This window comes from Etheostoma cragini, chromosome 15, assembly GCF_013103735.1.
Source record: "Etheostoma cragini isolate CJK2018 chromosome 15, CSU_Ecrag_1.0, whole genome shotgun sequence".
Lineage (NCBI taxonomy): Eukaryota > Metazoa > Chordata > Actinopteri > Perciformes > Percidae > Etheostoma > Etheostoma cragini.
Genome location: NC_048421.1, coordinates 22,852,838 through 22,867,255, shown reverse-complemented (window position 1 = coordinate 22,867,255; position 14,418 = coordinate 22,852,838). Strand labels below are relative to the sequence as shown.

The 14,418-nt window shown below is 41.2% G+C and overlaps 1 protein-coding gene across 1 annotated transcript in view; it reads right to left on the bottom strand.

Annotated features, from left to right (window-relative positions):
• The window catches only part of LOC117957743 (carbonic anhydrase-related protein 10-like), a 96,841-nt gene that overhangs the window by 2,337 nt on the left and 80,086 nt on the right, over positions 1–14,418 (bottom strand). The window contains exon 8 of the mRNA XM_034893748.1: positions 13,267–13,441. Within this exon, the coding sequence (XP_034749639.1) occupies positions 13,267–13,441 (175 nt within the window). The remainder of the gene's footprint in view (positions 1–13,266; positions 13,442–14,418) is intronic.

Sequence of the window (14,418 nt, the reverse complement as noted above, 5' to 3'; positions counted from 1 at the left end):
GATTTTTGGAAAAAGGCTGCAATGAAACAGAGTGAAAAATTTAAAGGGGTCTGAATACTTTCCGTACCCACTGTATGTGACAGAGTATAGTATTGTATGTTAAAGAGTATAGTAGTGTATGTAAGAGTATAGTAGTGTATGTAAGAGTATAGTAGTGTATGTAAGAGTATAGTAGTGTATGTAAGAGTATAGTAGTGTATGTAAGAGTATAGTAGTGTATGTAAGAGTATAGTAGTGTATGTTAGAGAGTATAGTCGTGTATGTGAGAGAGTATAGCAGTGTATGTTGGAGAGTATAGTATTGTATGTGAGAGAGTATAGTTGTGTTTGTGAGAGAGTAGAGTAGTGTATGTGAGAGAGTAGCTGTGTATGTGAGAGAGTATAGTAGTATGTGAGAGAGTATCGTAGTGTATGTGAGAGAGTATCGTAGTATGTGAGAGAGTATAGCTGTGTATGTGACAGTTTGATGGAAACGGAAGGAGACATCAGAGTACACTGTTTACAGCAAAAATAGCGTTAAATGAGAGAGCTAGCTCTAGCATCGGCTGGCTAGCTAGTTTTGCTGCAATCATCTGATTGGGTGATGACATTTAGCCTATCTGTGTAGAAAGAAGATTGCCATTAATGATGCAAGCGTCTCTATTATTTATGCATCTTCATTCATGTATAGTGTGTACAATTTCATTTCAGATTGAGTTGGTGACTTTAGAACATATTGGCATTTCTATAAGTCTACCAACATGCTTAAATAAATAGTAAAGTCATGTCAAGGATGATATTTTGGCTTTTCAATTATTGAAGCAGTACACGGAAAAAACATGAATAGGAAATAAGATGGACAGTCTATGGAGAAAACAACACATTTGGGCGCTATTGGTTATTTTACAGTACCTGACTTACTTTCTGAACCTGGAAGGCTTCATTGGTTGTTTTTAATATTTAATGAATCTAGTCCTATCCAACATGTCTGCAATGGATTATGTGTTATATAAGAAAATAATGTTGAGTTTGTTTCCTGTTAAAAAGTTAAGCGTTGTTTAGCCAACTTTAATTTGTTGATTTGTTTCTCCTATATTTTTATTTGGTGTCCTTAGGTGTACAACTTTTGATGAACCACCAGATCTCTTGGTGGAGGATATCATCAGGTTTCAGGTGGTTCATCGAGTCTGTGGAGCATTTCAAAGGTTTGTGTGACTCCATTTTAAGCAAAAATAATTAAAGATTTCAACATATATTTTTAAAAGCCAGAGACCTTACACACACTCAGAACACAGGTTTGCCTGTATCATATAAAATAACTAATTGATAGTCCAAGGCCTTTTTTGCATAATCAAAAACACTGACCTGTCTTGTAAGTCATCCCTTTCATGTGCTGTGTGATAATTTATCCAATTTGAAAAAAGATATTTATATCTTCTCATGATACGTTTTACAGATTCAAGCAGGGGATGAAGACCCTTGGTGTTCTTGATCCAATAAGATTGCACCCAGATGCTTTCAGACCGTTGTTTTCGTCACGAGCCATCCCCACCCACAGCTGATGTATTAGAAGGTTTAATTTCTTTTTTGGTGTTCTTTGGTGTGTTTATTTTTCAGAGCAAGAGGGACCCGTGAAACTTGGGGGGATATCCAAATGCAATTCCACCCCTAGGAGTTTCTCCATGAGCTCCCCCTCTGACAAGGCCGTCATTTACCCACTGCAAACACATGCATGAACTGCCTCCGGTTGCCAGTCCTGAAAAAAAAAATCTAGGATTTCAAGGAAACTATGGATTAAATAAAAAAACTCTCAGGGATTTGATCAGGAATGACGTCCGAGAACCCCTGAACCTACATTATTAAAAATCTGTTGCCTGTTGAACTTTATTAAACTGATGAGACATCATTGTCGATAACTTACCATTTCCTAATGCATCCATGTCTTTTTTTAAACAATTGCCAATGGAATAGTCATTTAATTAAGAAGGAACCCATTTTGTTATTTTATTTTTCAACGTTGTAGAGCACAAATTGTCACTGGCCTTTAATGATAGTGTCCTAATTGCCTTGACACTAATGAACTGGCTCACTAATAGAGTTCACCAGGCCCGGAAATAATTGTATGCCATGGTTACCGTCATTGGATACAGTTTCCAGAATTGAGCTCATAACTGTTTCATTGAAAATAAAGTCAATTTCTGGAACAACAACGTTGTTTGAAGCCTCAAAATTCACCTCCAACTAAATGTTCTGCATTGCCTCTGCACTGTTGAGGACACCTCTCAGCCACAGTTGAAGAGGCGTTTGTGGTCCCTATGTTGATGATCCCTTGGTTGTACCACTGATTCCTGAAAACTGCAGTTGCCCTATGAACTCTTGGCAAGTAGATGTAGTGTAGACGAATTAAGTCCAGTTCATTTGTAGTCCTTTATGCCTTCATTTTCTATGAAAGAGAAGAGATCACTGTAATAAACTCTGTTTAACTCCGGCCATAACCATTCAATCGTACACTGCGTCCAGTGACGATACCTTTATTTAACTCTCTTCTTTCCAGCATATACTGGGCAACCCCAGTGTTCTCTATGCCAGGATCACAGCGTATTCTCAAGGAAATGCCAACATTCTCCAAACCTACACAAAAACTTGATGCTCTATTGTTATTTAGGCACTGCAAGTAAAGCTGTCAACATATCCGTAATAGACCATTCTACACCTGACCAGTTTATGGGTTCCATCTATATGCCTGTTGAAAAAAAATTTGATAATTCACTTTTTACAATGTGATGAAGACCCGATTCATCATGTGGGCGCTATGGAAGATGGCTGCCTCTCCAGTAGCTCTCCGGTTTTGTATCGGATGCTGGTACCTTTAATTTCCTTGCGGGAGTCATCCCAAAGGGATTAATAAAGATACGTCTAAGTCTAGTCTAATAGTGTGTTCGAAATCGCGCACTTCCCTTAGTGCACTTCCAGACAGTACACTTCGTGCACTACGTACTATCTTCCATAGTGCGTAAATTTTGACTGGAGTGTCGTCTCAAATCGCGCACTTCCATGTGCACTTACCGGAAATGACGATCACATTTAATCTCTTCTTCTTCTGTAAAATTGTGAATTTCACCGGGGAGAGCATTCCAGTCTGCTATAGTGTTTTGCGAAAAAATAATTCCGGTGTAACTACTATAGTCTCACACACACACACACACTACTGTATTCTCTCACATACATGACTATACCCTCTCATACATGCATGTAAAAGAATTATAACAGTGTGTGGATGAGTATAGTGGTGAATATGCAAGATTATGATGATAATCTGATGATGACAGAAGACAAAAGTATGAATTAATATAGGAACTAGAAAAAGATAATTTTTCCCATATTAGCTTCTCTGCACTGACTCCTTGTAAAATCCAGAATTTCATTTAAAATCCCATGACACAATGAACTGATCTCCTCTCACTCTCTCTCTCTTTCTCTCTCTCTCTCTCTCTCTCTCTCACCATCTTTATGCATTCCTGTCCCCTTAATGTATGTCAATAACTTGGCATCTCCTCCAGAGTTTTACGTGCTTTCTGGTCTCACAGGTCCACCATGGATTGGGGTGGCACCTGGATTGTGGTTGCGTTTGCTGCCGTGATCCTGCTTGACGCCCCTGCTACTTTTCAATATGTACTATTATTATTGTAATTTCACATTTCTATGAATTTTTTTAATAGTAAGACTCTTTCTCTCTCTCTCGCTCTCTCTCCACCCAACCAGTCTTTCGGTGTTCGCCCACCCATTTTCTTTCCTCACTGGCATCAGCTGAACTACAACTGCATTTTGGATCTCTGGAGGGTTGTGGAAAGCCATTTCCTTCAAAACCGCCACCTTAACTGCAACTAAAAAAAGCAAAGTAAACAAGTCACCTAAGTCCAAAATAATGTATCAACATTGAATTTGGGTTTCCTACAAGACACAAACCCCCAGTTTTCTGTGTAAGAGTCCTGTGTTTGAGCCATTCCTCCACCATAATCTTCTCTGTGGACCTATTGTGCCGCTCTTTATACAACTATTACAACTTAAGATTTCTGGGAAAAAGTCTAAGTTCTCCCAACAGCACAGATAAGTTAGCCTTCAGGGCTTTTCTGTCAGAAAGTTTTATTTTAACCCAAATCATACAAGTGTTTTGTTACCTTAGAATTTAGAGATTTCTGGCAGAAAAGGCTTGCTGGCACAAGGCCAACTTCTTCCATGTGCATGGCGCAGGATGATTGCATAGAATGAAAGGGCTCTCTATAGAAGAGTAGCTGTACGTCACGCAAATGTAATTGTGTGGGTGTTTTTCAGGCTGCTACCCATGAATTATCCATTAGGACAAATTGTTTTTATTCACAGTTATGTGAAAAATGGTAAATACATTCAGTGTACTGTGGATACAGTAGACTAGTTAGTTTTGATTTTATTTTGCAACGGCTTGGGCAGTAATAAAGAAAGACTTTGAACAGGTTTTTTTGCACAGGTGAAGAACATACTTGTAGTTATTTAGATGAACAGCTCACTGTAGTGGACAAATGCAACTTTTAACAGAAGACACAAAGAGTCTTAATCACTCAAAGTCATTCATTGTCAGATGATGTGTCAGGGCCCAAAGACCCTGCTCCTAATAGAGAAAACTAGAGGAACTGGAATTACAGAGTTGGAATCAATGGGTTTGAGGTAAAGAAGAATAAAATGGAAGAGATATAGAGAGATATTATAAATAACTTTATTTCTCCACCAGGGATCCTCTCGTCACCAGTGTTCACTGCTTTCAGTCTCCTGCATTTAATCTCCCTCTCTGTTGAGTCTGACCAGTCGTAAACACGACACTTTATTCCTCTGGACCTGTGTGCTTCCAGACTTTGGCTCGACATCAGTCCCCATTTTCACTTCCATGGAAAATGCAGCGGCGCTTGACTGCTTTGCCTGCAGGTGAAGGACGGCAACTGAAGGGAAATAAAGCTCAGTGCTAGTTTATGTCAATGTTTGCAGTGTTCACAACACAGCTGGCCTCAATTAACCTTACTGCTTGAGAGGGGTTATTTCATACAAAATATGGATTGTGTTGTCAATAAACAGCTGACTTTTATGATCTTATTAAAATCCATTAATTGATTGGAGCAAGTTTTAGTGTTGTTGAGGGTCAGTTATTGTTTGTTGGTCCAGTGGTCTCTGCATGGTGCACCTTCTTGTTAATGTTTGGGGGACAAGTTTTTTGTTTTTCTCTGTACCTATTTTCCTATGTTTTTGTGTATAGCTGACTGATGGGTACAACAACCTTGGAAACTAGTCCAGTATTAAGCAAGACTATTGGCAGCTGCACAATAAGCTACAATTATGGGGCAATTGTGCACCATCAATTTTCATTATCAAAAGTGGTTGTTTTGCCATTTACAGACTCAGATTAATATTCTAGGTGCATGAAAAGATTATGGAAAGGATTTCTAAGGATGTCTTCCTTTCTGTTAAAAAGTAAAATCCTGAGGTTTCTGGTGGAGTAGCAACATGTGAGGACATGCTTTTGTGAGCTCTACTTGGAAAGAACATTTAAGAATGAATTTTACTCCCGTTTCTGGCAAGATAACTGCAGGTTAAATGGTGAGGAGGAGAGCTTTGGAAACCACTGCTGAACTACTGCAGGAGACATTGGGCCTGAATTACATGCCGAAGCTTGACGGAGCGCACAGGAGCCTACTGTTGAGACCCAAAGATGGGGATTCCCTGATGACAATAATCATCAAGTTTCACTACTTTAAGGAGAAAACAGATGACATGGGTGCAGGTCCCCTGCTACACAAAGGCAGACGTTTTAATATCAACTTTTAACTTTTAACTAAACGCCTCTGGTGAGGAAGAGAGTGATGGCCGATGTCTAGGTGTGAAATATGATCTCTTTTATCCAGCCACACTTAAAATTACGACCTCAGCTGGCGAACAAAGATCTTTTGAGGACCAGACCAAGTCGAAAGGCTTTATTGAGGATAATCTGTACCAGAGGGAGAGGGTGGGTGAATGAAAGTCGACATTTGGGGCCATGACAGGTACTGTTGAGGCTAAGTGACTATGCGGCCACCCAAGGCACAATTGGCTACTACAGCTGGTTGGATTTTATGTGTGCACTAAAGACCAAGCATTTTATGGCTACAACCATAACGGAAAAAAGTGTATGACAAGAAAGGCAGCACTCTGTGGACTAAAAAGCCATGATGGACAATAAAGTGCCCATTGTGGTTGATAAAGCAATATTAAGTTCAGTTATATTTAGTCTCTAACTGTAAATGCTAAGGCGGGCAGCTGTGGCTCAGTGGAAGGGTGGTCACATGCTTATTGGAGGGTTGGTAGTTTGATACCTGGCTCTGCAGTCCCATGTCAAAGTTTCCTCGGGCAAGACATTGAACCCCCAGTTCCCCCCCATGCTGCGCCATTGGAGTGTACAAAAATGCGTGTGATTGTTTATCAGATGAGCAGGTAGCATCTTGTACGGCGGCCTCGGCAACAGTGTGTGAATGGTTCCTGTACTATGTAAAAGCACTTTGACGTCAAACTAGAAAAGTGCTATTTAAAAGTAGTTCATTTACGTTTAAGGTGTGCCTAAAAAGGTGGTGAGGGCTCTGTTGCATTTTGTTCTGCCTTTGCACGGTTCATGTGAGAGATTAGATTTGTCTTCATGTGTTTAATGCTTAGGAGAGAGATGGGTGTTTTTGGGGGCATTGATGAGGGGAACTCTGACTGTTGTTTGTGCACATGCACACAAAAAAAATGTTTGGAGTATTCGGCCTTGTTGGAGACCTTGAATGGAGTCCTTTATTGTGCTCCAGTCAAGGACTCCATATCTCTGCTGGGGCACCTCAACACGGAAGGGGGCAATGATGGAGATACATGGACCCTAGGACGAAGGTCAATGATCGATTTTATAATCGTTTCATCTGATCTGAGGACGTATTTTTTGGACAATTGGGTGCACCACAATCTGGTGGCGAGATGGGTCACACTTTGGGGGAAGCCTCTTCACAGACCTGGTAAGCCTAAATGGGTAGTGTAGGTTAATTACATGGGAATGCATGGAGAAGGCTCCTGTTTGATAGAGTTTCAACTCACACTACCAGCGTAGCTTTTTGTCCATCCCAGTGGAGCATTGAACCTGAGTGGACAATGTTCAAAGTTTACACTGCTGAAGCCGCGCGGGGAGCTGTTGTCTTAGGGTCTTAGGTGCCTCAAGAGGCGATAACCCACAAACACTGTGGAGGACACCGGTGGTCAGGGAATCCGTCTTTTCGGGATATGTTATGACAGAGGACTCCAGAGGCAGTTGCAAGGTACCGAAGGGCTGCAGCCTCTGCCGTGAAAGAGGCAAAGCAGCGGGTGTGGGAGAAATTCGGAGAAGACTTGGAAAAAGAACTGCCACCTCATGGTGGGGAAGGGACTAACCATCCAAGGAAACCGATGGAGTGCCTTCTTCAGGTAGGGGATGAGTCCTTACCTCAAGTGAAGAAGTTTAAATACTTTGAGGTCTTGTTTACGACTGAGGGGACAATGGAGCGGGAGATTGGTCAGAAAATCGGTGCAACGGATGTGGTATTACAGTCAATTTATCGCAACGTTGTGATGAAAAGAGAACTCAGCCAGAATGCAAAGCTCTTGGTCTACCGGTCGGTTTTTGTTCCTACCCTCATCTATGGTCATGAAGGTCATGAAGGTTTCCTAAAGGGGGGCTGGCGTTTCCCTTAGAGATCAGGTTAGAAGCACAGTCATCCGTGAGGAGCTCGGAGTAGAGCTGCTGCTCCATTGCGTCAAAAGGAGCCAGTTGAGGTGGTTTGGGTAAGGATGCCTCCTGGGCACTTACTTAGGGAGGTGTTCCGAGCCCATTCAGTTGGGAGGAGGCCTCGGGGAAGACCCAGGACTAGGTGGAGGGATTATATCTCCAACCTGACCTGGGAATGCCTCGAGATCCCCCAGTCACTAAATACTCATTCCCATAAGATGTAAATAGATCGGGCAGGTATATCATTCAAGATTTGATCACAATAGTAGAAGAATTCTGCTTTAGAACTTTCTGAAAGTATATCTGACCCTAATGGTAGTTATATTGTTGCAGTGGGCAGGTTATTTAATGCACAGTTTAATACAGTTAATACTAGCTAACATCTATCAACCAAATTAAGATAACTCAGAATTTTTCATAATGTTTTTCTCTGCTCTACCTGACCTTAACCCCTTTAATTTGGTGTTAGGTGGGGATTTCAGTTGCGTCCTACATGCTCAGCTCAACAGGTCCAATCCAAGACAGAACAGTGCTCTGTCATCATCTGCAGAGGCTCCTTTCTTGTGGCTTATCAGATCCGTGGCGGGCAAAAAAAAATCATTCTGTTCAACAATTTTCCATTTTTTTCCATACACATAGCAATTCTAGGATCCACCATTTCATTGTAGATAACCAATTGCTTTCCTTAATCCCACATAGACAGTACCATAGCATAATTTTTCAGAGCTCAGTGCAAATAGATATAATATTTCCAGGTAATATAGCACTGCAGCGCACTTGGTGCCTAGACCCTCACTTTTTCTCAGTGACCAGATTAACTTTTTCGTATAAATTAATGACACCCAGGAAGTGTCAAGAATTATTCTGTGGGAATTTCTGAAAAGCATAAATCAGGCGACAACTTATTTCTTAAATATTTGATGCACAGCATCTCAGATATTGATAGACGCCATGCTCTCTCACCCACACCAGATCTTTTCAAAGAAAAAGTACAGCTTTAATCTGAATTTAATACACTTTTGACATGGAAAGCTGAAAGAAATATTCTTAAATTATGAGATTCCTTGTGTTTCAGCTCAAACAGCATTCAAGTGAACAGATGATCCGAAAGATCAATACAGTGCTGTCACAATATCACACAACCCTCAAATCATCAATGACCAGTTTAAACAGTATTGTTATGCCTTATTACAATCGAAGGTGGACACTTTTATGTCTGAAATTCACTTATTTCGTAATTCTTTATGTATCACAACACTTGCTTATTACTCTTGTCTGAAGAAATGGCAAACGCTTTTAGAAAATCTTGAAAGGGGAAGACACCAGGTCCGAATGGGTTCCCCGTAGAGTTTTATAGGGAATGTTCCTCAAACCAGTTTAAAATTGATGTATGATGAATCACTGGTGCTTGGAAACTTTACACAAACTCTCTGTAAAGCGACATATTCAGTTTATTGAAAAAAGATAAGGATCCATTGGAGGTCAATAAGCCTTCTGTGTTATAAAATATTAACTTAAGTCCTTGTGCAGCAATTGGAAGCCATTGTTGCTACTATCATTAACAAAGACTAAACCAGGTTCATTCCTGGTTGACAATCATTTTTTTATGTGAGGAAGCTATGTTATGTATTATTATCCCCTAAATCAACAGTGCAACCAGAAGTAATCATAAAAGGTGTTTGATAGGATTGGAAAATGTTATATGCGGACCTGTCTTCTGTATTTGGATTAAAATTGTATGTACAGCACCTATGGTTGCTGTAAGAACAAATGGTTCCATCTCTGAATATTTCATGCTCCATAGAGGTGTTTGATCTGCAATTTAACAATCTCCAGATCAGACAATAGGATCAAGGGGATTTACCAAAAGTCCCAAAACATCTCTCTACGCAGATGATCTGCTTTTGCAAATGTCGGACTCGATAGAAAGCATACCCTATCTTCTCTCCTTGCTACAGAGGTTTAAGTGTATTTCAAGGTACAAAATTAATTCATCAAAATCCAATCCATTTCCACTGAATGGCACATTGAGAGAGGTGAACTGTAAGCAACTGCCTTTTAAGATTGAAAATGAAAAATGTAATTATCTGGATATAGAGATTGCAGATTCAGTCAAGGCCATTTTTTTAGAATGTACAAACCCTGGCAGGGCAGATAAATTCAATAAAAATGACAGTAATGCACAAGTTTCTGTACTTCGAAATGATTCCCATTTTCCTGCCCAAATCTTATTTAAGCAAGCTACACCGCCTTATCTGCTCTGGGGGGAAGCAACAACGAGGAAATGAAATGCCATATGCGGGACAATGACAACAACTCGCTCCGGGTCACAATCCGCGGAACAACGGAACAGGCCGCCATACACGTGATGCGATCCCAAGGCGCTGGGACACAATCCACGGTCTCTGTGGCATGCAACAACGGGGAAATGAAATGCCCCACGCCGGCCATAACAACGGGACGGTTGTTGTCAGGAAGAGAATAATGCAAAAAGGAACTGCAACACCCTGGATGTAATTCCCGGTTTCTGAGGTTTAAGTCCTGTGTTGTTTGACCCCCCCAACCCCCTCTGACCAACCTCCCTGTGCAGAGGTTTAAGCTTTTCAATCCTCCTCGCTAGATCTGGCATTTGCAGTTTGGCATAGAAGTGGTTTGGTCGATTTTTAAGATATTTTCATGGATGTCAGCTTTGTGTCACTTAAACAATTGTGGGAGGACAACAATTGACCAAAATCTCACTACTCCAGGCACCTTAGGGCCCTAATGTTTGGCGGTTCCAATCAGCAAACAGACGGATTGGCTGAGAATGAGGACGTTGAGGTTCGGTTACCTTCGGTGAGGTCCGTACCATTGGTGGTGGAGAAAGATGTGAGCAAAGCCATTCAGTCCGTTCTGGCAATGCTGCAGAATATCCAGAAGTTAAAGCCCAATCAAGAGCAATCTTTGCTGAGTTGTGTTGGGGGCCATGATGTTGTGGCCCTCCTCCACACTGGGTTTTGGAAAAGTTTAATTTTCCAGCTCGCTCCGTCAGTGGTTTAGGAGTTAGGTAAGGCTAACGTTAGCGATGCTAAGCCGACGTCATGACCAAACATTTGTGATTGGTTATGGCGGGTCCATAGTGGCTCTGGGCAGATCCAATACTTTCCAACAGAGTACCCCCCTTCAAGGAAGTTAATGGAGAGTGGCCAGACTCTGTACAGGCTACAAAAGAGCTTCAGGAGGCTTAAAATTTGACAAAAAAACAAGAACTGTGTCTACTTTGCTACATAGGTTAAAGAACAAAACATGAACATGAAAAATAGAAATGTGATTTCATGTCTTTTACATACATTAAAACTTTGGAGCTTCTGGCTTTACCAAGGTCTCATTCTCTAACAGATTTGTTGTTGACATGTACATGATTCCTGAAAAAAACATGAAAGTGTGAAACAATTCTACATAAATGAAAACGTTTGCACCATAAACAGGAAATCTAGTGTTTGACTCTCAATTCTTTTGTACAATGTGTCCCCCTCTAATGCTTACAACTATATCTACGCCCATGATTAGGTCCATGTGATTACTGTAAATGTGCTGTTGGACTACACAGCATGCTTAATTGTTCTCCATCTGTCTTTCTTTTCAAAGTGTCTAGCACTGTTGGCTTAGAGTGGTTTCAGACAACTCTCCGACACGGTGTTCTCTCTGCTCTTTGACCATGAATACACAAACTCCTGTTAGGGCTCTGTATTGTAACAAGACGTTATTAAAGGGAAACGGAGTCCACAGAATCCATTCGATGTAGTGAAGAGCATGCTAGGCTTCACCGGATCAATAACAAAGAATATGTGGAGAGCACGGTGCAGTAGGAGTAGTAGGAGGACTGTGTGTGTGTGTGTGTTTGTGTGTGTGTGTCCGGTTTTAAATCAACACAAACAATGCACTCCCACACTCACGACTCTTTATTTCCATACATGTCTTACCCTTCTTTTTAAGATCTCCCTCTGTGTGTCATTCTCTATTTTCAGAAATATTTCATTTAGACAGAGAATATCACTAGGTGAAAGAAATTATATCAAAGGGACCATGTTGTCCCGTTGAAATTAATGAGTGGGCCGAGATGCAAAGGGCTCCAGCAAAAGAAACGCATGGTAGTCAGGCGGAGAGGTTGATCCTGGCTCAACATCGCCACAGCAAAACGTGACATAATCTGGCAACGCACTGCTTTGAATAATCACATATGTGTCAGTGAAGATTGCAGGTGATTAGGACACTATTGGGTTAAGCCTTCTGTTTGGCAACCATCGCAATGGAGAATAAAATAGTTTTAACATTACAGAATAAAATCTGACTCTCTCACATCTAAAGACAATGATCTCACATCTGACGTTAAACAGTGCCATAATATGTAATCACTGGGGATCTTGCATGGTCACAAATTGCAAGACTACGACTAGATAAGTTTTGAGAGATTCAACCAAGCTAGCTAGCTAGCTACCGCTAATTGGTAACTTGAGGGAAAGTTTGCAGATTTTCTGCCGTACATACAGATGAATGGCAGCAGTACCTGGATGACACAGAAAGATCAGAAAGCTTAAATATGGACAACTTTCCCTCTTGAGATGACGGGAGTGCGCCCCAGCTCTAGCAAGAGATTTTGTTCTGATATTGGACATTTGTCTGCGACGGTGAAATCACTTAAAAAGTCGTTTGGTGTAAGGTCGGCATTAGACCGGAAGTAGCTGGCGGAGGTCTCAAGTGCACCTGCTCTATGGGCCCCATAGCGCCAAAGCAGTGCTGGGTCATTGTATGCGCTGAACTACAACCTTTGTGGCTTCATGCGCCACTGAGGAACTCTAACAGGAATGAACGGGGCTCTGCCTTGAACTCTGTATCCAGTTTTTATGATACATCCACGGTCATATCGCCTTGTTCACCAAATTTCCAACATGCAATTTGCGACTGACGTGAGATTATGTTGCTCATTTGAACATTTTACTCACAAAAACAGACATCTTACTTGCAACCCATGCATGAGCTTGCCATAGCCTTGCACTGTAGAACATGCAAACGTATTTGACAGCCACTATCATTTATGGAACATGATACTGCCACCATGTGACCATCTGTGTCCAAGCGATGCTCGCAAATTGGTTTTTTGCATCAATGGGCTTTAGCTGTAACTAAAGCAAGACACATCAACAAAAGACCCAGTAACACACCTCCTCCAGTCTTATTGTCTTCTTAAGTGTAACTTTATTTCTAATTGAGATAGAAACACCATAATTGACTGATAAGAGTGATTCATTATCTAAAGTTGGTTTAATAAAAAGTTTTCCTGGTTGTCAATAAGGGGGTTATTGGGGTCCATGAGCCTAAGAATGTCTTCAGTCTTGGAACAAGCATGGAAAACTGCCCTTTAAAGGGATGGAAAGTGTAGTAGAAGATAATACAAATAACCATACTTGGCATTGATGTCTGGCAGAATACAATCTTTGTTTGATTTATTCACGCTGTTGTTACCTCTGTACTGTGGACGGAGGGCGCGGTTGTTGGGGCAGTCTCGACCCTGCTTGCTGAAGTTGATGTTGGTTCGGATGCAGCGCTGCAGCAGAGGCTGGGTGGGACGGGTGTTGTCGCTCATACTCAGGAAGATCTTGTAGGGCTCGTTCTGGCTGAGGAGGCGCAGGGAGTGCATCTGTGGAGGGGGGCAATGGGTGGAGAATGAGATTATAAGGCATTATTTGAGTTAAGCTTGTGCAGTTCAGTTCACCTCCACAGTTCGGTTCAGATCAGTTCGGTTTGGTTAAGATGCAACCAACACTTTACAGGTGTTTGATCCATCGGGTCAAATAACATTTGGATGGTTTAGATTCTTGACTTTTCAAATGTCAGGGGTCTAGTCTCTGGAAGTCAGCTGGTTCAGACAGCGTCCGATGTCCACTCCGACGGACAACGGCACTGAACACACCAAACAGACTCGAGTCCCTGACCTGGCCAGACCGTCCGACGGCCAATTATTGGGTTAGTGAGTCCCAGCCCCGGTGTTCTACTCATTCTCTGTAACCAATTCAGCATGAAAAAACGGCAGAACCAACCAGCCAGCCGATGGATGATTTTTTAGTTGGCTAACGTTAGCGTGCTAAATCCACATTAGCTACCCACTCACCACATCAGTCACAGAAAACAAGCAAAACAAAGTTGTCATTCATCAGACTATGGCAATGTGAATTGTGTGGCTAAAGCGTAAAGTCATTAAATTTGACAAATTTAGATTTTTTTATTACTACTCCAGTTCTCATTTGTCAGTTACTAGAAAACTTTCCCTCCTTGAGTTTCTGCAAGTCAGTTACATGGACGATTATACATTGGTTCAAATAAAAATGGCTCCTACTCTGACCATTCTGCTACGTTGATTTGAATGGAAATACCCTTTCTGTTCATTTCATTTCTATGATAGTCACTTCTGATGCACAGGCAATCACAGGCAACTTGAGGCTTTTGAAATATTATTAAATGTTTTGAAGGAAATAAATATTTTATACCGATATGGACACACACATTTAAGTAAGTCTTCTTGCCCTCCATGTGGGCCAACATTGCTTGCATAGTTCAAATATTCATTGACCTATATCTATTCTAAAGATCTTCAGGTTCACAGTACAAGTATCTTGT